Below are 21,841 nucleotides of genomic sequence, written 5' to 3'. Positions count from 1 at the left end.
TGTGTCGGTGAATCCTACCAGCTGGGACTGAAGAGCCCTCCGCAGTGGCGGCCTGACAGCCAGGGCTACAGTTCTGACTTCCTTTTTTTTTTTTTTTTCAGGAAAAGAAGATTTTTCAGATCCCCTGGATGCATGCAGCCAGACACGGGTGGGATGTGGAGAAGGATGCCCCGCTCTTTAGAAACTGGGCAATCCACACAGGTATCGACGCCCCTGCCTCCTTGACAGAGATGGGTGCTGTTGTTTCTTTGTTGGTTTCGTGAGTTCATTTCTTTTAATTATGTAAAGATACGATTTGATAGCCATCATCCTTGTGAAAGGATGCACCGCATTGAGTTAATTAACACATTCATTGCCTCGCCTATTTACCTTTTAATTATTTGTGGGGTTTTGGTTGTGTTTTTGTTTTTCTTTACTGAGAACATTGAAGTTCTGCTCTCTTAGCAAATTTCAGTTCTATGATACATTATTTTTTTTGTTTTTACTACATACATAAAATCTCCTGGATGATGGTCTCGTGACGATAGCTCTGAAAAGCTGGTAACTTGTCCCCGGGCACACCGGGGGACACTTGGGGGACAAACTTCATCACTCAGAAGTGATGTTCCAACAACCCCATTGAGTCCTAAAACTTCCTAGCACGTAGAGCTGTGATTAAGTTCCCCAGGCGTGTGCCAGCATGATGAACTTACCTGTCTGTAGCTGTACACTGGGGTAGAATTGATTTCCCCAAAGTCAAAAATATATCTATTTACAACAAAATTTAAGTAAGGAGCTACTTACAGGAATGGGCTTGTGACTTAATATTTGAGAGTCAGATGAAAACGAAACACTGGTTATCTGTCTGTGCTTACTGGCTTCCCTGCCAGCCAGCCTTCTGTATCATTTACAGCAGTGGTCCCCAACCTTTCTTGGGCCACGGACCGGTTTAATGTCAGAAAATATTTTCACGGACCGGCCTTTAGGGTGGGACGGATAAATGCACAAAATAAAATTATGCAACCGGCATAAAAACTGTGATACTTCTAAATATAATTGTCGAACTTACGAGACAAGCATCTAGAGTGAGTCTTAGATGGATGTAAGAGAGAGAATCTGGTCATTTTTTAAAAAATAAAATGTTCAGACTTAAATATAAATAAAACTAAATAATGTAAGTTATTTATTCTTTCTCTGCGGACCGGTACCAAATGGCCCATGGACCGGTCGGGGATTGGGGACCACTGATTTACATTATTTCTCCATTCTTCTACCATTATTAACTTCTTTTTTTTTTTTTTTTTTTCATTTTTCTGAAGCTGGAGACAGGGAGAGACAGTCTGACAGACTCCCGCATGCGCCCGACCGGGATCCACCCGGCACGCCCACCAGGGGCGACGCTCTGCCCACCAGGGGGCGATGCTCTGCCCATCCTGGGCGTCGCCATGTTGCGACCAGAGCCACTCTAGCGCCTGAGGCAGAGGCCACAGAGCCATCCCCAGCGCCCGGGCCATCTTTGCTCCAATGGAGTCTTGGCTGCGGGAGGGGAAGAGAGAGACAGAGAGGAAAGCGCGGCGGAGGGGTGGAGAAGCAAATGGGTGCTTCTCCTGTGTGCCCTGGCCGGGAATCGAACCCGGGTCCTCCGCACGCTAGGCCGACGCTCTACCGCTGAGCCAACCGGCCAGGGCTTATTAATTTCTTTTAATCAAGCTGTTTGGTAAAATCAGAGTGACCACCTTGTACCAATCTGCCTGGAACTGTCCAGATTTTAAAACAAAAATTCCCGCACTCCAATAACTTTAGTCCCAGGCAAATCAGGACGCTGGTCCCTATTGGCATAACCTGGGATTCCAGGGGTTCTCTGTACTACTTGGCTATCAATCCAGTGTTCCCAGAAATGTTTCCTCTGAACCTATTTTTTTTCCTTCTTCCTTAACCTTAATTTTTGGGGCTATTTTGTTAGGAAAGCATCAACCAGGAGTCGATAAACCTGATCCAAAAACATGGAAGGCGAATTTTCGATGTGCCATGAACTCTTTGCCTGACATTGAAGAAGTCAAGGATAAAAGCATCAAGAAAGGGAATAATGCCTTCCGAGTGTACCGGATGTTACCCTTGTCTGAGCGGCCTTCCAAAAAAGGTAGAGGAAGAGATTTACCAACACGACGGTCACTCAGTATCTATTAATACCTGTTGTATTACCTTTGTGATTTCTTAATTTCCACCCCTGTAGTTCACACCACGGATGATAATTGTGCCCTGACCACACTGGGGAAAATGGCTGTCAGGTCACCAAGGGCAGTAACACGTTAGGAGTGTGGGCCGTGCACAGATTATAGCACGTGCAGGTTCACGCATGTAACTCAGGGGAACTGTTTCCCTGCGTGTTTTTCCTGAACTCACCCCAAACTATTTTTCTGTTGCCACAGGAAAGAAACCAAAGACAGAAAAAGAAGACAGAGTTAAGCACATCAAGGTAATCTTTGGTTGTTCAGGGGAAGGCCAAGGTTGTGACTGTGTTAGTGATTCATAGTCTGTCTCCTAGAGGCAAGTACCGTGACCTCTGGGAAGTACTTAATCTTTCCTCCTTTGCTGCTGTGTGTTACATGCTTTACCTGTCTTCTCTTCGGCACGTGCCCACTTGTAGACTCAAGTACACATATCCCCGCCTCATCTGGTTTCATGGAGGAGTTGATGAATGAAGTCACAAATTGACAATGACCTGGACAGTCTCAGGCCTCCCTCTGGTCCCCACACTATCGCCAGCTGGTCCCTCGGTACCCCCTAAGCCCCAGCAACCAGCCACTCTTTGATACCATTAAGCACATTTTCAGACCATTAAATATATTTTAAAGTACATTAAATATTATATACTTATATTAGTATGTGTTATCTATATTTTGTAGATCTATCCCATGACAGGCCATTAGGTTAGGGACCCAGCCATGAGATCAGACTCTGTATCAGTGAGGATCTCACAGGTCTTTTCCTGCTCCGCTGTGAAGCCAGCTGTCATCATTCTCAGAGGTGTCCCACAGGGCTGTGTTTGTGAGCAAGCCGCTCAGTCGGCTGTGTGGTCTGAAGTCCCCCGTATGCAAGGATCTTTGTGTGTAAGTTGGGTGACTTGTTAACTGGCAGTGGAGAGGCCAATATCCTGTGCAGAACTGCGGGTGAGTTTCAGCTGCTGGGTGAAGGGCAGACCCTGCAGTCTCCAACCCCTGGACCATCAGAGGGAAGATTGTCTGGTTCATGATGCTCTGTTTGCAGATGAAGAAACTGAGGCTTGAGAGAGTCGAGGAACATGGACCCAGAAGCTATGGGACATTTGGCCAAGGCCACTCTATTATTTAGAACTAAACTTAAAAGAGACACCAAGTATTCTGATTTCTGATCTAGAATAACTGCTGAAGAAAAAAACCGGATTGTCCAGATAGTACGATGTTTAAAACACAAGCCAGTTACTCTTAAGCTATACTTGTGAAGATAGTTAAGACCTCTACGACAGGGAATAAATATTTTAGGCAGATCATTTTAAAGAGCCATACCTTCAGTTTTATTTTCATTATTATTGTTTTTGATTTACTTTAAATATAACACAGTATTAAGCCCTGGTTTGGTTTTGTTTTTTACTGTGGAATAATTTTCTACACTCAAGAAGGAGACAAATGAATATAGTTGACTCCGTAGACCATCGCCCCAGTTTCAGCATTCATCAGCTCAAGGCCATTTGATTTTTATTAGTTCTTCTACCTACTTCCCTATTCCCGATAAAAAAAAATGGCAGATAGTCATTTCTTACCTACAAAAACAATTTCACGTGGTTTAACTCAATTTTTTCAAACAAATTTCAGATATATCATTTCTTCTATAAATAAGTATTTCACTGTATATCTTGAAAGATAGGTGGTGTTTAAAAATGCAGTGTCATGACTGCATCTGAAGGCACTGGCAGCAATTCCCCGTATTGTCAAATGCCCAGTCCGGGTTCAAGTTCTCAGTTGTCTCATAAATGTTACAATTTTTGGACCATCTGTTTATTTTAATCAAAATTCGTAGATGGTCTATACATTGTGATTTTTGGATATGTCTCAAGTGTTTTTTAATTTATAGGTTTCCCGTACATCACTTTTTAAAACATTTAAATTTTCCTTGTAATTGAAAAAACCTATTATGATTTCCATAGTTTGGAATATTTTAGGGCCTACTTTTTTTTTTAAGTGTGAGGAGGGGAGACAGAGATACAGACTTCCACATGTGCCCCAACTGAGATCCACCCAGCAAGCCCCCTAGGAGTGATGCTCTGCCCATCTGGGGCCATTGCTTGACAACTGAGCTACTTTCAGTACCTGAGGCCAGGCTCCACAGAGCCATCCTCAATGCCTGGGGCCAACTTGCTCTGACCAACTGAGCCATGGCTGTGGGACAGGAAGAGAGAAGGAGAGAGAGAGGGTGTGGAGAAGCAGATGGTTGCTTCTCCTGTGTATCCTGACTAGGAATCAGATCTGGGAAATTCACACACTGGGTTGATGCTCTACCACTGAGCCAACTAGCCAGGGCTTAGACCTACACTTTGATTAGTGTTGTTTAGTCAGAAAAGTAGAGCTTCCCCACAAATGTGTAATTTTGAAGAACTTCCTACAGTCTTCATTATGATTAGATCCTACTTCTGTTTTCACAGCTTCTAGCTCAGTGCCTGGTACAGAACAGATAATCAGTACAAATGTAATCAGTAAACACATGTGTGAGTGTTGGTGGACCACCACGTAGATGCATAAATCAATATAACATGTAGGGTAGGAGCGCAGGTTTTACATGAATGCAGATTTAATTTCATAATCTCAGTTAATGGAGAAATGATAATGGAGTAACAGATGCTCACTTTTCAACCAGCTTTCCTGAAACGTGGTCCACCATACTCCAGTGACGATCCAATGCCAGTGATTACAAAACACATCATTATTTTATGTATCTCAAAGCAAGAAAAACTGCTTGCAACAAAATTGTGACACATCATTGGTTTTCAGGGATGTGGAAATGTGCATCTTAGAAGTGACACGTGACGTTCTCATAAGTGCAGGGCCGAGGCAGTCACATCAGCAGTGGCGTTGTGTTCCTCGAGGCCACTCAGATGAGCGAGTCGGGGAAGGCCCAGCCCTGGGCGGGGCTCGGTCGGCTCAGTCCAGGGAAGCAGGGAGAGAGGTCTCCTGTCAGGAGGCCACAGTGCAGGGCAAGTCCCATCCCAGCGGAGTGGACATTGTGAAACCTTCCTGTGGCCAAGATGTGATTAATATCAGAAACCTCCCTTCAAAGGGACATTGTTCCTTCGGCAGAAGGCAGGTGACTCATCCTTGGAATTTAAATCTGCGTGCATCTGTCCGCCAGTGTAACCGGGGTAAGGCCTCCCCAGTTCTGTGGCCTGTGACTGGGAGTGCCCGAGTGTTCTCTTACTGTTTCTGGAGGAAGGCCACTCTCCAGGTTGTCTGGAAGTGTGTAAGGAGGCCCTTCTCCTCTCTGACCTAGCAATACGTTGCTTTCTGTTGTATGTGAGAACACCTAGGCTCTGAGTCTGCGTCCCGTGCAGTTGTGCCTCTGGATAGACTAGGTAGATGTCTTCCACCGAGGACATTTTGGTCTGTGTGTTGTAACTAGGTGTGAAAACTTGCTGTTGAAGCAGGCTCTTTCTCAACCTTCATTCAATTCAAGGCGGATGGAGGTTTTAACCAGCCCAGGATGTTCAGAGTGCACGGGCCCACCGTCCGACCTTTCCCTGGGTCACTCAGGCGGTGTATCTCCGTGCCACATGTTGTTGTCTCAGCTCCGAGACCCGAGGCCACTGGCCATGTAGTAGGCGCAGAAGTGCCGCCTCCGTGTTCCCTGTTGTTCTCTTAGTGAGTGTACTCTAGGGACTCTGAGCTGTTTGCACATGAACTAGAACCCACCTGTGTGGAGGTAACTGGCTATTCAAGGAAGTAAAGATAAGGAACGCAATAGTGAGTAATACTAGGTTGTATGTTATCAGTGCAGATGTGTGTTTCAAAAATGTCACAAGGTCAAGATCAGTAAGGACCGAGTGAGTATAACAGAGGCGTGGTAGCTGGCGTTCTGGGGCCTCGACCAAGTGTTCGGCTCTCACGGTTACCTCCTTGAGTGCCCCCTGTGACGGGCAGGTCACCTCCCTTTTGCACACAAGGAACTGGAGACACAACACGGTTGAGTCATTCCCCCAGGTCACACAGTCATGGAGCTGCAGTTTCAATCCCGGTTAGTCCGACCGCAGAACCTGCGTCTCTCACCAGCTCGGTGCCTCCCAGCGCTCTGAGGCTGTGGGACCCGAGCCAGGGCCTGGGGGACAGCCCGGACAGAGGGAAGTCGTTCCCTTGCACCCCCTCCCCGGAGCATCCTACAACGAGGGCCTGGAGATTAGAGCTGCTGTGTGGCCTTCAGTGCTGAGTCAGGAAACCGGCTGTAATTAGAGCAGGAGTCTGTGTGAGGGAACAATGGGAAACAAACAGGTAGGCAGGGCGATCAGAAGCGAATACTTCCTGCCTCAGAGTGTCCTTTGCAGACTAAGGATGCATGCTGTGAAACTATGAAGCGCTTTCAGATCAAAGGATCATTGTGCTGGGGGAGGTGGAGAGCAGAGTCTCTCGGCCCTCCAGCGGCACTGGGGAGGGAGGCGGCTGGGCTGCCTGGGCTCTGAGTGCAGACCTCTGGGTAGACCTTGCAGAAGGCAGATCATGGTTTAGCAGAACTTGCTAGTAGAGCTGGTGGCTCTCAGTGACTTGAGCCGGATTCAAAAACAACACGCTTCCGGTCACCGTTCCAGCGCAGCCCAGATGACCACCTGCAGGGCTGATTCTAGAGCAGCCCCTTCATTGGTCGCAGGAGGCGTTCAGTCCTTAAACCTCAATCAGACGGGGTTGGGGTGAGGGTGGTAGGAGGCAGAGCTCAGTCTGAAGAGTGACTGGCTCGGTAGCCTCTGTGGCTGATGCTGTGAAGGAAGGCGGAGGTGTGCTCCCTGGGGAAGAGGGGAGTGTGATGGAATCGCTGTTTAAGGGAGGTTTTCTCATGGTGATAGGAAGGAATGCGGGGAGGAGAGACTGTGGTAGGAAGTTTGGATGAAAACGGTGGCAGTTGGGCCAGAGAGGAGAGGAGGAGACCTTCCTCGAGAGGAGGGAAGAGGACACAGAGGCCGAAGACAGGAGTGGGTCAAACGGGAGGCCCTGCCTTTTCAGCCCTCATAGAGGGGATTGCTGGGAGGAGCACGTGCTTTGTGGAGAAGGATGAGTTTAACTTCGAACGGGCCGAATATGAAATGGCAGCCTCTACGGCAGGCGTCCGGTAGGAAGCTGGCTCTGGCAGGTGGAGAGCTCAGGGATGTGTTGGGGAGATGTGTGGTCCCTCACTCCAGGTGCTCTCGGGGGCCATGGAAACAGATGCCTCTCCCACGGGGAAGCTGTAGGACGTGCAGACAGAGGCCCAAGGAGAAGACAAGAGAAGAGTGAGCCAGGCAAGGGGAAGCCACAGCGAGAGTGGGGAGGGAGAGAATGAAGACGGTCTCGTTCCCGGGAAAGAAGGACAGGACGGAAGGTGTTTCGAGGACCAGGCAGGAAGCTTCAGCTTGTTTTCCTAGAGCTCCTGTCCCTGGTGGCCTCGTGGCCTCTGTGGTGTGCAGTGTGCATTCCCTGCATTACTTTGATGAAGGTCAGCTGTCAGCCTGACATTTTAGTCAGTAGAGAGACATAAGGATGCTCTTAAATTTGGCTTCAAGGAGACTGACTGGCTTTGCACAGAATTCACTTATGAGGGTGGGGGGTGGGTTGGGGCGGGAAATGGTCTTATGACCATTATCTTTGGCCTTAGGGAAGGGACATCTAGACAAGGGACTGTGGCACAGGGATGAGACAGAATGGGCTTGGAGCAACAGGATGAGTGACCCTTGCTGTTCTGTGACTCAAACCCCTCCAGCAAGCGTAGCTGGGGCCAACCAACACTTAGAGGTCTAAAGAAGGCTGGCCCGCCTCGGAACTCTGTCTTGTGAGGTTTGCTTTTTTCTAAAATCCCTTAAACTGTGGACCAAACCGTGGATTTTTATGAGGAGAGAAGAAGTTCTTGGGCGTAACTGTTTGGCAGCGTTAATGCACCCCCGTCCCCCAGTGGGCTCTGAACCCAAGCAGTCTTTTCTTTTTTGTTTTTTTGTTTTTGTGGTGAGGTGAGAGGGTTAGAAACCAAGATGACCTGACTTAGAGCCTCTGTCTACAGTAAGAAAGGGAACAGAAAGAGGAGGCTGGTTTGGGATTGACCAGGCCAGGTTATGGAGAATCAGAGTGGGGACAAGGCAGGAGCGGCCACCACAGAGGAACAGGGGACACTGTGGACAAAGACCGTTCATGCCCTGGAGGGTGTCTGGGCACAGGTTCCACTGAGAACTGTACTTCCGTGTTTATTTTGGGTCCCTTTAAATAAATAAGTAAATGTAGATAAGTAGGTAGGTAGATAGATGGATGGATAGATAGATACAGAGAGAGTGAGTTTAGGTGTAGATATTCCTATTCCAATCATTTCAACCCTGGCAATCAATGCGGTGACAGATGTCACAGCCAGATCACCCTCGCATCCTATTCCAATCATTTCAAAACTTCCAGCTGAGTACAGTGAGGATCCCTGTTGTTCTGCACCTGGTCAGACACCTTTCAGGGAGACTACGGGTACATTCACTCTACGGCCGACTGCGCTGTCCTCCAGAGTGATTGTGCCGTCAAGATGGTAGCACTGGCAACTGTGAGATGGACAGGTCGTTTTTGAAGTGCGGGATGGGAGGAGTGGAGCAGTGCTCAGCGTGGTCGGACTCTGTCTCCACTGGAGACTCCGCCGTTCCATTACGGAGGCAGTGCAGGACACAAGGCAGGCCTGGGGGTCAGCGGTGATGTAGATTGTCAGCGTGGCCAGACTCGGTCTCCACTGGAGACCCCGCTGTCCCGTTACGGAGGCAGTGCAGGACACAAGGCAGGCCTGGGGGTCAGCGGTGTTGCAGATTGTCAGCGTGGCCAGACTCGGTCTCCACTGGAGACCCCGCCGTCCCGTTACGGAGGCAGTGCAGGACACGAGGCAGGCCTGGGGGGTCAGCGGTGTTGCAGATTGTCAGCATGGTCAGACTCGGTCTCCACTGGAGACTCCGCCGTTCCGTTACGGAGGCAGTGCAGGACACAAGGCAGGCCTGGGGGGTCAGACTCGGTCTCCACTGGAGACTCCGCCGTTCCGTTACGGAGGCAGTGCAGGACACAAGGCGGGCCTGGGGGGTCAGCGGTGATGTAGATTGTCAGCGGGGTCAGACTCGGTCTCCACTGGAGACTCCGCCGTTCCGTTACGGAGGCAGTGCAGGACACAAGGCGGGCCTGGGGGGTCAGCGGTGTTGCAGATCGTTCTGTCTCAGTCTCCGTTGGAACTGGTGGGCGACACAGGGTTGACTGAAACGGAAAGCTCCTGAAATCAGCCCAGGTTCCACGATCAGAGACGGAGTTCATTTCCTGTGTCTCCGCAGGTTAAAAGCGGTATGACCTCAGGGAATTAATTTAGTCTCTGAGTCATGGTTTTCTTGCGTGTAAAGTGATAAAAGTATCACTTGCCACTAATGAAACGGCAGGTCCTCTGAAACACTGAGAGGTCTTCAACTGAGAAATCAGAATAATGTAGGTTTTTAAATAGATGCAAGACTGACGGCCTCCTTACAGTGAGTTACAAGAAAGCTAGACACGGAATGAGTTAAAAAAATATAGCCGAAGACGACAGAAGAGCCTCGTAACGTGGCAATTCTTTCCGTAATCCCTTCAGATGCTCTGGAGCTGCTTTTGAGGGAGTTCTGAGCGAGTGGACGTGATGGAGGCATGGGCCGGGCCGGCAGGGGACATGCAAAGGGGGCGTTGGGGAAACGGGGCGGAAGGAAGGAGCCCTCAGGAAGGTGGGGAGTCGCAGCAACATCACCTGCTCATCTCATCCGGAGGGAGGTGCAGGTGTCAGCGTGGCGCTGAGGCAAAGGGACGCGAGGAAAGGTCACTGAGTTGGGGCACGCAGAGTTGTGTTGGTGACCTTAGATAATCGCGAGCATTTTTAAAATAAGTGCCAGGTGCCTATTCACCACGTTTTAGTCTGCACCGATCTTGGTGACGTGGGTCCTGTTGTTGTCTTCCATGCCGGGAGAGAGGCTTGAAGAGGTTAAGTACAGTCCTGGGACTGGTGAGAAGCGGAGGAGCCAGGCGTTGACCTCAGGCCTGAGCGACGTTTCCGCGCAGCTCGGGCCCAGGGAGCCGGACACTGGGTGTCTGCAGCCGAGTGGCGGGGGGACCGCAGGCTCCAACCCGGGGCTCTGGGCGAAGACGGGGAAGGCAGGCAGAGGCTCCTGCAGAAGTTTGGCTGGAAGGGAAGAGAAAAGATGGTGACTCAAGTCACCAGCAAGTGGGTTTTCCCCGGAAAGGACAAACTCCTTATGTGGAACTTGTAAAAGAAGGAAAGTGCTAGAGGCCGCAGGAGAAGGGGTGACGGTCCTGCCCAGTGAGACTGTCCCCGCACCTTCCTTAACGCTCGCTCGCCCTTGGTTGCCATCTGGTCAACCACACAGTGTATGATTTTTGTTTGTTTTTAGAACTGAGTTGTACAGTGAAGTGGTGTGTTTGAACTTAGTTACTGTGGTAGGAGTTTGCCAGGTGGGGTCATGAAGGAGGAGGTCATTTCTCCCTCCTTCTCTGTGACTTCCCTAAGTCTCTTTGTGTGTGTGTGTGTGGGGGGGGGGAGTTGTCACTGATTCCAAGTAGCATATAAATAAATTGATAAAAGTGCCCCATGTGCCTTAGAGGTATCCAACATTCTGCGTTTTTCAAAGCACAGTCATGGCGGCCTCACATGATCTCCGTCCTGTCCAGTGCTTTCCGCCCTTCACCCTCGTCTCCAGCGTGGTTTCCCAAAGGACTCGTCCTGTATGGCCTCCTTTTGTGTGTGTGTCTGGCTCCACTGCTGTCACAGGCACACGTGCAGTCTCACTTGGAGAAGCAGCTCTCCCGCCGCGGTGCGGCCGTGCGCACGTCCCCCGGGGCTGGCTCCCCCGGGGCTGGCTCCCCCGGGGCTGGCTCCCCCGGGGCTGGCTCCCCCGGGGCTGGCTCCCCCGGGGCTGGCTCCCCCGGGGCTGGCTCCCCCGGGGCTGGCTCCCCCGGGGCTGGCTCCCCCGGGGCTGGCTGGCGCCCTCGAAGCGCGGAGGGTTCCAGCGCACCCGACTGCAGCAGCTCCCGGGAGCTCTCCTAAGGAGAGGAAGATGGGCCCCACTGTTTCAGCGCGTGAACGCGCAGCCTCCCGGGCGGCAGGGCAGGGGTCGCGCAGGCACTCGAAAGGCGTCCTGACTGCAGCAGCTCCCGGGGGCTCTCCTAAGGAGAGGAAGATGGGCCCCACTGTTTCAGCCGTGTGAACGCGCAGCCTCCCGGGCGGCAAGGGGCGCGCAGGCACTCGAAAGGCGTTCCTGTGGAGCTGTGGGTGTCCTTGCTCCATGTCCCTCCATCGGGGGAGGGGGGCTTTGGCCCTGAGTCTGGCCCTGTTAGCAGCCGCCCACTCAGGGCAGGTTGTTCAAGTAGCCAGAGTCCAGGGCAAACCTTTTCTGAGAAAAAATGTATTCACAGCATCCTCTGGGCTCCTAGGTTGAGGCATTTTCCTTAGAAATAATTGTTAAAGAGGAAGTAGCATGATTCCTCTCTTTGAGAGAAAGCCAAGCACTGGGTCTTCTAAGCACCACCACCCCCCACCAAGAGAAGGAAGACTTATCATCCAGGCACATGACACTCGACACAGATAGTTCCGCAGCTCTGCTCAACCCTGGAGTACTGCCTGCAGGTGGAGGCGTTCAGAAGGCAAGCAGATGCGCTGGTCCTGTTTCCTCCAAGGAGGAGCTCCACGTGGAAATGTGCTCCCCAGGCTCCAGGCTGATTGGGCGAGTGAGGGAATGAAGTCACCCTGGCACGAAAGAAAGCAGCCAGGGTGGGGTTTAAGCTGAGGAAAGGGAGGAAAAAGGAAGTGGTCTCAATTCTTTTTTCTTTTCTTCTTCCTAGCAAGAACCAGTTGAGTCATCTTTGGGGCTTAGTAATGGAGTAAGTGATCTTTCTCCTGAGTATGCGGTCCTGACTTCAGCTATAAAAAATGAAGTGGATAGTACGGTGAACATCATAGGTAAACTGTTTTTGACATCTCTTTTTATATATATATATATATACCCACATGGACAGCCCTCTGGGGTCTAAGATTTGTAAAATGTGATTTGAAAAAACAGTCACTGGGAGGGGGCCTTGGAACCATCTCAGAATGCAAGTTCTGGTCCCCAGCTGCAAGGCTAAAAAAGAAAGATTTTGGAGGGTCAGACAAAGGGACCCGGAGGGCTCAGCCTCAAGGAAACAGGCTGAGAGTGACCTCCCTGGAGAGCCCAGGGAGGCGAAGGGTTTTATTTCCCCAGTGGCTGATGATTAGCAGTTCTCAGTTGTTCAGTGACTGCTCACGTGGGCAGAGCTGTTTATTTAACTTGGAAACAAGGAGCGGGGAGACTTCCTTCAGCACCACAGTGGCACTCCTCTTAACAGAGGAAGACCCCGGGGCACACAGACATGTTGCCAAAGGGCACAGTTTGGTTCCACGGAGAGGTTTGAGCACCATCGATATGCCAGACTCGGCCCCATGAGCAAGAACTGAACTAGGCTGGGGAACAAGGCAGCCCAGTTCTGGGTTCCCCAGAAGGAGACAGTAAACAAACCACAGATAACCAAGGCTGCAGAGGAAGAGAGTGGAGACGAGAGAGGGTCAGGGACTGGGTTTAGACTGGAGGCTTCTCCAGGGAGTGGTGGTGCCCCTGAAGCCGGGTGGGTGGGGAGGGCCCTGCAGGGCAGGCCTGGGGGCTGGCCCAGAAGGAAGGCCAGTGTGACTCAACACCACGGGGCCCTGTGGGTCCCTTCGTAGAGGGTGGCAGAAGAGGTCACAGGGGTCTTTGCGGGGCCATGGGAAGGAGGTTGGGTTTTCTTTCCAAAATGCGGGAGGGTGTGTTTCAAAAAAAAACTATACTTTTAAAAAATGTCAAGTATAACAGTCAAGTGCACAGATGATTGACATGCAAACACAATGTGAGCACCGTTTGGAGATACTTGGCCAGGAGGGCGACAAGGGTGAGTCACATCTCAATGAGGTCGCTGCCATGTTGTCATGAATGGTTGGTGGGGACTCTGTGTCACTGCGGAGGCCCGGCCCCAGGCCGGAATCCAGAGATGGGCTTGGCCCTTGGGTACCTTTTGTCCACTGAGCTTTGCTGTCCGCTGTAGACAGCATGACGCTGGGTGGGAACCAGAGAGATACCAGCGGGACTGGCAGGGCTACCTGGGCGGGCCTCCTGCCTGGCCCCCCATGGCTGTTCTCAGCTGGGTATGGCTAGGAGGTCGCAGTGGCTGAGGATGTCAGTCACACTCGTTCCCCTCGGTCTGGGAGTTGTGGGGGGGGCACGTATGCAGGGTGCCCCTTGAGCAAGGCGGTGGGGGTCTGGCTGGATGCGGAGAGGAGGAGCAGTGGGTGCATTGAGGGCAGGCTGGCCTTGCCCCCCCCCCCCCCCATGCTCACGTTACTCTGGGCTGTCTGTGTGGAGTTCACAGTCATTCGGAGCTGAGAGAGGCCATCAGGGTCCAGCGTCCTTGTCACTGCCCCTCTGCAGTGAGGCTCCTCGCCTGACCAGAAGCCCAGCTGTCCTCCCCCAGGGCCCCCCCCCGCCAAGCCCTCAGGCCTTCACCACCCTCTCATCGGGGCTGCAGCGGGCTTTTATTTACTTAGGTTGAGTCTCGGCCTGTAACTTCACAGTCAGGATACTGTTCTTTGCCCCTGCTGTGATGGGCGCCCCCGGGGCGTGGTACTGACTTAGCCATTACTTCTGGGGCCCAGTCGCATGCAGGTTTAGTTAGGAACTACCTGTTAGAATTATGTGATTCTCTTCCTCAGCTTAATACTAAAATAATAATGGGTGGCAGTCAGATGAGTTGGGATATCCCTTTCGTTGTCGTTGGTGGCTGATGCAGGTATGTAATTATCTGCAATGTGGCTCCACACGAGTATTTTGAAGAATGGGTCACCTGTCGTCATTGCTGACAGCCACGCTGCCTCCGACGGTAAACCCTTCGCAGGGCTTTTGTCTGCACCCTGTGACCCTCGATGCCCCGTCTTGGTGATGGGTGGGTGGGTAGCGGTGACCGGGCCTCCACTTCCAAGGCCACCGTGGAATGGGAACCTCCTGAAACTTGCTTTATTTCAAATGACACCTTTTTTTTTTTTTTTTGCTTTCAGTTCACTTGTTTCTAAACCCAGAGTTCGTTTCAGTTTTGTACGAGGCGCCCAGCTGAAAGCTTCCGGAGCTTTCCATTCCGCTGCTGGGAGCACACCTTGCTGAGGTTGGAACCGGGGCGGAAATGAGCGGTTCACGTGACAGCAGTGTGTCTTCACGGTGTCCGTGGCCTCTCAGCTGGGCCAGATGGTTGACAAATCGTTAACATAATCCAGCAGAGACTGGCCCCCTGGCCCGTTCTTCTGGGACAGGGTGGCCGGTGTGTCGGGGGTCCGGGCGGCGTGTGGAACATGAAGTGCCCCGTTTGCCCTGGCGAGTGAGCTCTTGCTGGACTGCGGGTTTTACTTGAGTTCTTGCCACAAATCATAACAGGAAAGCTCGTGCACACACACGTGCAAACACACACACACGCATGTATGCACACTTGCAGTTGTCAGCGGGCTGTATCCAGGTCTTGCCTTGCAGCCCCTAACGCCCCAGGGCCCCTTCCCATTGGGCTGGCTGGGCACAGCAAAAAGGAGCGCGACTCTCTGTGTTCAAGACACGCACGTCTTTTAAGGTCCCGTCTCTCCCTGCGGTTAGAGGCACAAGTTAGCAGCCCCACCCCCTACCCCCAGACCTGTCCCTGCTTTCCCTTTAAGAGGAAGGAGAAAACACGCCTTATTTTTCTTTTGCCTTTTCTTCAGCGCTGTATTATTTCGTGTGTGGTAACTTCTGTTTTCAGGGAGCGGACTGTGGTCCGCTGGCACGGTGCCCGGTGGGCCGCGCTGTTGCTGAGCCGCATGGAACGGGTCTCCAGGCCGGAGTGAGAGGTTTGCAGGTGCTGGCGGTCTGTCGGACTTGCCTGGGCAGTGCTTTATAACTCCATTGTGTTTCTTGATAAAAGGTAACCCCACCCTTCAGTAAAGCCAAGATTGCCACGAAACAAGGGAGGCTATTCATTATACCCTGAAGCCAAGCAATCCTGTGTGACTACCCATACAGAAATTAGGAAGCAGTGTCATTTGGACTTTGTCTGGATTTTTTTTGGCTGCCCCAAATACATCTTATAGAATGAACTTTTTTTTGGTAATTGTTTCCACATTTGACTAACTTGAAGCGTTGGTTAGGTCCTTAGGCAGGCTTGGAGACTCAGGTGTCCACAGGAAGGACGGAAGTTGCGGAACAGTGATTCACAACATAGAGACCCCCCCCCCTCAGGACCCCCGCAGGGCCTCTGGCACCAGAGGTGTCTCCAGGCTGTGGAACTGCATCTTCAGTTTTCCCAGCTCCTCTGTTCCTTGTTGTTTTTGCCACTTTTCCTGGTGCTTAAGATGCAAAATAATAATAACAATAATGCCAGCTATAAGATAAATGGTAGTTTTGGGTGGAATTTTAGCGGGAAGGCACCCCCTCTTAAGAGCGAGTGAGAGAAGGTCCCTGGGTTGGCTGTGCCCCATGCGCTGTCCTGGGAGCACTGAGCTGTGTGTGCACCCCCACCCCCAGGAACAGGGGCCAGAGACGGGACAGGTGTCCAGGTTCCCCAGGACCCCTAGAAAGCTCGGAACAATGTGGAACTCCATGTAAGAAGTGAACCAAGGTATCACCATATGCCTAGCCTCCGAACCAACACTACACCTTACGTTCCTCCGGCGGAATGCCCCGGAAAGCCTGGTCACAGAGGTGGGGCTACCTGGCTCGCTCTCTCTGTCACCGGGTGCAGCCGGCAGCCCCGGGCTCCCCGTGGAGTTTGGCTATGGTCTTTTCAACCTTCAAAGTTTTTGTTTACCTAAGACACCGGCTGACTCTTTATGAAGCTATATATATTTTCTCCTCCCCCTCCCCCTCCCCCTCACTTATAATTAACCTGAAATCCTGTCTTCCTGGGTCTTGTCCTGTCATCTTGTCATGTCGTTGTGTTTCCCAAATCCTTCCCTTCTGTTTCTGAAACTCCTCCCAGTCACCTCCTCTGCTTTCATTCTCTCCCCTCCCCATCCCTCCTCCACACTGAGTGATTAAAAAAGAAAGTGCCAGTCTCACCAGGACAAAGACCGGGAGTCTCCCTCATGCCCCAGGGGCCTGGTTCCTGCCTACCCCTTTTATACTTTTATACTTGTGATTGAATCTGAATTGTCCTGCACAATGTGCCTCCCGTGGGCCCAGGCAGAGAGAAAGCCGGTTGCTTGGGAGTTTCTGACACAGCCCAGTGAGTGTAGTTCCACCGGTCAATTCGAGCTGCCAGCCCCAGAAGTCGGACCCAGACTTCTGCTCCCGGACGGTTGAGCCTTGAGACATATTGTTGAACTCGACTTGAGTTTTGCTGGGACCAGGTATCTGCTCCCCTGTTTGTGGTGCTGTTTTCTCTGGGGGTGGGGCCGGAAGAGTACGAGCAAGCGCAGTGTCAGTCACCCTCTTGCCCCACCCAGCACCTGCACCCACCTGCTGCGGGCGGGGACAGCCTGCCCTGTGAGGACAGCGCTCCCTTCTCTGCACTGACCGGCCCGCACACTCTCTCTCTCCCGCCACTGCTCTTGGGCTCCTGAACCAAACGAGGGCCGTATTTTAGTTGATTATTATTATTATTATTTAAGTACAGTAGATCAGAAGTTAAAACACTTGGCTTCTAGACCTAGCTCTGCAGTGTTTTACTTACTGTGTGATCTTGGGCAAATCCCCTAACCTTGCTGAGACTCAAGTTTCCTCATATGTAAAGCAGAGATAATAACACCGACCCTACCTCCCTCGCAGGGTTGTTACGAGGATCAAAAGCATGTAACGGAAAAGTCACTGTGTGGCTATCAGATAGTAAAACATATACTATCTATCATGATTATGACGATGCTCTCATCAAAATATATTGAAAATATATTTGAGTGAGGAAAGTAGCTTCCCTTTTGTACTGTGTCATCGGGGCTGATAGTAACAGTTTCAAATCTCAAAACTTTCAGATCAGGTCAAGAATGAATTTCCACGGGACCATGTGACGGCCTGGTAGTAGATGCCCTCCTTCACAAGCTTTATTCTCGACTCTGCAGCTGCCTGGCAACGTGGACGATTGATCCAGCCCCCCTGGGTTTCAGCTCTTTTCGGCTGTAAAGCCGTTCCTTTTCGCCTCCGATAGTCTCCACTTTTAATAAGAGCTTTCTCTGGGGCGTGGGGGGCCACGGCTTTCGATGGCGGGGCCCTACCTTAAGTCAACAAGTGTTAATAAAGCCAGAATGACCTTTTAAGGAATCAAGCCGGTTCATCAGTAACCAGCCATTAATATTGTTGCAGTTCTCAGCAGCTCGGTCCCGATGAAACTGCATCCCTGTGGGGGACTCTCTTCCCCGTGTGCTGACCTTCATAAGCTGGAAGATCTTAGTGGGCTTCTAGCTCCCCTGACCTCTGGAGACGTCCGTCCCTTGGCATCTGATATAGAACTGGGGAAAAGCAATTTCATTATTGGTTATGAGCCCAGAGTCTCATTAAGGTGAGAATCGAGTGTTTTTCATCCTAGGAGGGGCTTAGAAAGGCAAGAGTTGCTCGGTTTGAACTTATTCACTCTGTCTGTTAGGAAGACCTGGCTGCGAAGGACTCGAGTTGGGCTTCGGGGTCAGGAAGAGCTGAACTTGAGTCCTGGTTCTGCCACTTAACTGACTGACTGACCTTGAATTTGTTACTTAACTCTCCCTCATGTCTGTCCTCGTGTCTGAAATGAGGGTGATGATCGTACCTTCCTCGTGGGGTGTGGGGTCCTGTGGGGGGGGGGCTGGGGGGAGGCGAAGCTAATCCTGCAGGGGATGTTAGGTTTTGTTCTTATTATTATCTGTCGGGATACTCGAGCATCTACCGGGCTGCTGCTTGTGACCTTATTAGCTGAAGCAGATTGCTACAAAGTTTGCTTATTCTTGTGACTTTTCAGTTGTCATGATTCAAGTGTTATTGTGTGTGTTGTCAGTTGGGGCAAAGATTGAAATGAGTTCACATAGAGAGAGAGAGAGACACACACACACACACACACACACAACCGATTAATTAGGGAGGGGGCCTGCGGCACAGTCAGAGAACATCTCCAATGCTGGGATTTCCCTAACTTCTCTCTTGGGCTTGCAACTCCTGAGTTGGAAAGTTCTGAAGTGTCCATAGTGATGTTCAGGTGGAGACAAGTGGTGTTCCTGCCCAAGGCATAAAGCCACACACCGAGCGGGTGGCTGGCCTTAAAGATAAGGTAATTATATTAACTGGGGATCCAGATGGTAGCCCGGGAAACAAAGACTTCCTTTTGAATCCCCGTCACCAGCATTCAGAAGAAGAGGGGTAAGGGGGTCAAATCTGTGGTGACAGAAGGAGACGAGTCTTTGGGTCAAGGGCCTGCGATAGCGTAGACACATGTGGTGTTATTATAAAGCTGTACGCCTGAAGTTGACATCATGTTTTTAACCAACATTGCCCCAATAAATTTTATTTGGAAAATTGAGTAGGGGCGCTTATCTCTCCGCTTTTGCCTTAAGTGGAATACATTAAGTGGAACACAGCAAAAGTAACCCCGTTGGGGCATACAGTACAGTGAACTTTGACAGATGCACTCTGTTGTGTAACCACCACTGTTGTTGAGACGCAGGACGTTGTGAGCATTCCAGGTCATTTCCGTCCCCCTGCATGCAGCGTCTGGACCTATGGGTTGCTGTGTCTTTCTCACACTCCTTCTAGATCTAATCAGGTGCACTTGCTAGAGGTCTTGAAAATTTCTAGAAAGCATGCATTGTTAAATCCGGTGTTTGCAAGTGGCCGTGGGCCCCTGGAGGCCTCGGCTCCAGTGAGGGAGCCTGGGTCTGTCCATCCACTACTCTATTGGTTTCCTCAGTGGGGGGCTCACTGAGCTGCTCTGGGCAAGGCAGGAACATCTGCCCCCCCAGGTCCGCCACCCTCTCACGGGCCCCAGCGTGACTGGGAGATGACACTCCAGTAAAAACCTAAGGAAAGATAGATGGAATTGACTTGCAGTGCGAGGCAGAGAGTCAAGAACGGTCACAAGGTCGTGTCACATTGTAGTTTTGGCTCAACAGTGGGGACAGTGAGTGAGAGGCTCTCAGCAAAGAGAGGTCAGTCTGTTCTGGGGTGGTCAGAAAAAGGCTCTGAAAAAACAGAGGCATTGTAATCCTGCCCGCTGCCCTCCCTCTCCGCCCCTGCCCCCCCAACTCCGCGTCACCGCCCCATTGAAGCCTTTGATTCCTCGGACTGGAAAAAACACTCCACTTCCTCAGCTCTCGTCACACGGCCTCTCCCTACTTCCCCGTCTCTCTCTCCTCACGTCTGGGCTAAACTCATTCTCCCGTTACTCCGTGTGGCCCCCAGCCCGCCCGGACTTCTCACACACTGGGTCCCTGACCAGAGTGGTCTCTCTGCCCCTCCCCATCCTTGACAACAATGTCTTGCACCAAGTAGGTGCTCAGTACATCTTTCTTCGTTGAATCACAGACCTGGGTATTGTGGGGAAAACAGTGAGGGAGAGAATTCTTGGTCAGAACAAAGGGATATAATCAGAAAGATGCTTGAACTGCTGCCCCTTGTTGCTACATATAGTTAGCTTGCACTCTATTTGGAGCAATGGTGCAAAAGAGAGAGATGAACTTTGCAGTATGTGAAGTTAAAGTGGCTTTCGTATAAGTCACATTTATACAAGATCTTAATTGCCTGGGCGTGGGTATTGCTTATACCCACCCCCTCCTCAATCTCTCTCTCTCTCTCTCTCTCTCTCTCTCTCTCACACACACACACACACACACACACAGACAGACATACATTCTTACACCCTGTTAGGGTTCTGTCCCCACCCACTGCTTCTGAGGACTTGGGAAATCTCATTTCCCTGCTGTTTTATTTTATTTGGGAGCAGAGGCAGAAGAAACTTGAGAGAGGTCAATGTCGGCTCTCAGTCTGTGTCTAGTGAGCTGCATAATTGATGTTCTCATGCTCAAATAGATAGTCTAAAGGATAAAATAAGAGTTTGGGAGTCTGCCGGCCAGATTTAGCCTGGCCTGCCTTTTTAAAAATTTTATCCCATCCAGGAAAAACCCAAGCAGCATCCAGTTTCCCTTCCCTTCTGTGTGCCGTGGCTAGTGGACGCTTTGCTCACGTCCCGCAGTCTCCTCTCACAGCCTCTGTGGGGCCTCTGCCTCTCCTGTCTTCATCACAGAACTCGTGAATTCTCGCTCCTCCTAAAACACTCCCTGAACTGAAAGCAGGTAACGTTCTCCCTGCCTTATGCTAGTCATTTCATCACACCCCCCCCCAAAAAAAATGCAATCAAAACAGGTTCCCAGTTATAAACAAAAGCACTCGAGCAATTAAAATACTTGGAGCAGTGAAAACAGGAACTCATCCACGAGGCGGAGTTTGCGAGGAGACTGGAATGTGGCCACCTTGCTGCCCGACCCGAACATTTTGCAGATGGCCGCGGAAATGTCGGAGGCAAAGGGCATTGCGTGTAATCCAAACTGTGACTTTGGACAAGTCATTCTACTTCTCTGTGCCTGAATTTCTTTATGTATAACAGGATAGTGATACTTTTCCCTGTCATGTTTCCTGGTACAAAAATATTAAAATAACAACACGTGACGCATAGGTACACCATTGATTCTGATGGCAAAGTGCTGAGACCCTCGGGAAAGCAATGTTATTCCCGTTTGTTGATTGGTGTCAGTTTCCAGGTACATTCCATCTCATTAATTTTAGCCAGCCAAAATATAAGGTCAGCTCTGTATAAAAGTAGGGCGTTAGGGGCATTGAAACTAAAGCCACGATGAACTGTTACTCCATACCTATCCGTCAAAACGGCTGAAGGAAAATCATGGCGCCGCCACCACTAGCTGGTGAGCACGTGCCTGAGTTAGATGAGCCGTCCGCTGGAGGAGGGGGTGGGAAATGGTGCAGCCACTCTGGACAGCAATTTGGCAGCGTCTTGTAAAACCGGACGTGTAATTGCCACACGATCCAACAACTGCCTTCTTGAACATTAATCCCAGAGAAATAGGAACCTAGGTTTATACAAAACCTGTGCACAAACGTCCATCGCAGCCTTATTTGTAATAGCCAAAGAGTGGAAATGACCCAGAAGTCCTTGGGAGGGTGCTGAGCTGGACGGGGGGGACATTCAGCTCAGGGACCGCTGCTCGGCAGTGAAAAGGAAGCAGCTATTGCTGCACACAGCCTGAACGAATACCTCTCTGGGAACTGTGCTGCACACAGCCTGAACGAATACCTCTCTGGGAACTGTGCTGCACACAGCCTGAACGAATACCTCTCTGGGAACTGTGCTGCACACAGCCTGAACGAATACCTCTCTGGGGACTGTGCTGCACACAGCCTGAACGAATACCTCTCTGGGAACTGTGCTGCACACAGCCTGAACGAATACCTCTCTGGGGACTGTGCTGCACACAGCCTGAACGAATACCTCTCTGGGAACTGTGCTGCACACAGCCTGAACGAATACCTCTCTGGGAACTGTGCTGCACACAGCCTGAACGAATACATCTCTGGGGACTGTGCTGAGAGAAA

The 21,841-nt window shown here is 51.0% G+C and overlaps 1 protein-coding gene across 5 annotated transcripts in view; it reads left to right on the top strand.

Annotated features, from left to right (window-relative positions):
* IRF2 (interferon regulatory factor 2) overlaps positions 1-21,841 on the top strand; it is an 80,684-nt gene that overhangs the window by 48,023 nt on the left and 10,820 nt on the right. For all 5 annotated transcript variants that reach the window (XM_066236387.1, XM_066236382.1, XM_066236386.1 and 2 more), the window contains exons 3-6: positions 102-201; positions 1,943-2,119; positions 2,409-2,455; positions 12,066-12,183. In XM_066236387.1, the coding sequence (XP_066092484.1) occupies positions 102-201; positions 1,943-2,119; positions 2,409-2,455; positions 12,066-12,183 (442 nt within the window). The remainder of the gene's footprint in view (positions 1-101; positions 202-1,942; positions 2,120-2,408; positions 2,456-12,065; positions 12,184-21,841) is intronic.

This window comes from Saccopteryx bilineata, chromosome 6, assembly GCF_036850765.1.
Source record: "Saccopteryx bilineata isolate mSacBil1 chromosome 6, mSacBil1_pri_phased_curated, whole genome shotgun sequence".
Lineage (NCBI taxonomy): Eukaryota > Metazoa > Chordata > Mammalia > Chiroptera > Emballonuridae > Saccopteryx > Saccopteryx bilineata.
This window is presented reverse-complemented; position numbering and strand designations above follow the sequence as displayed.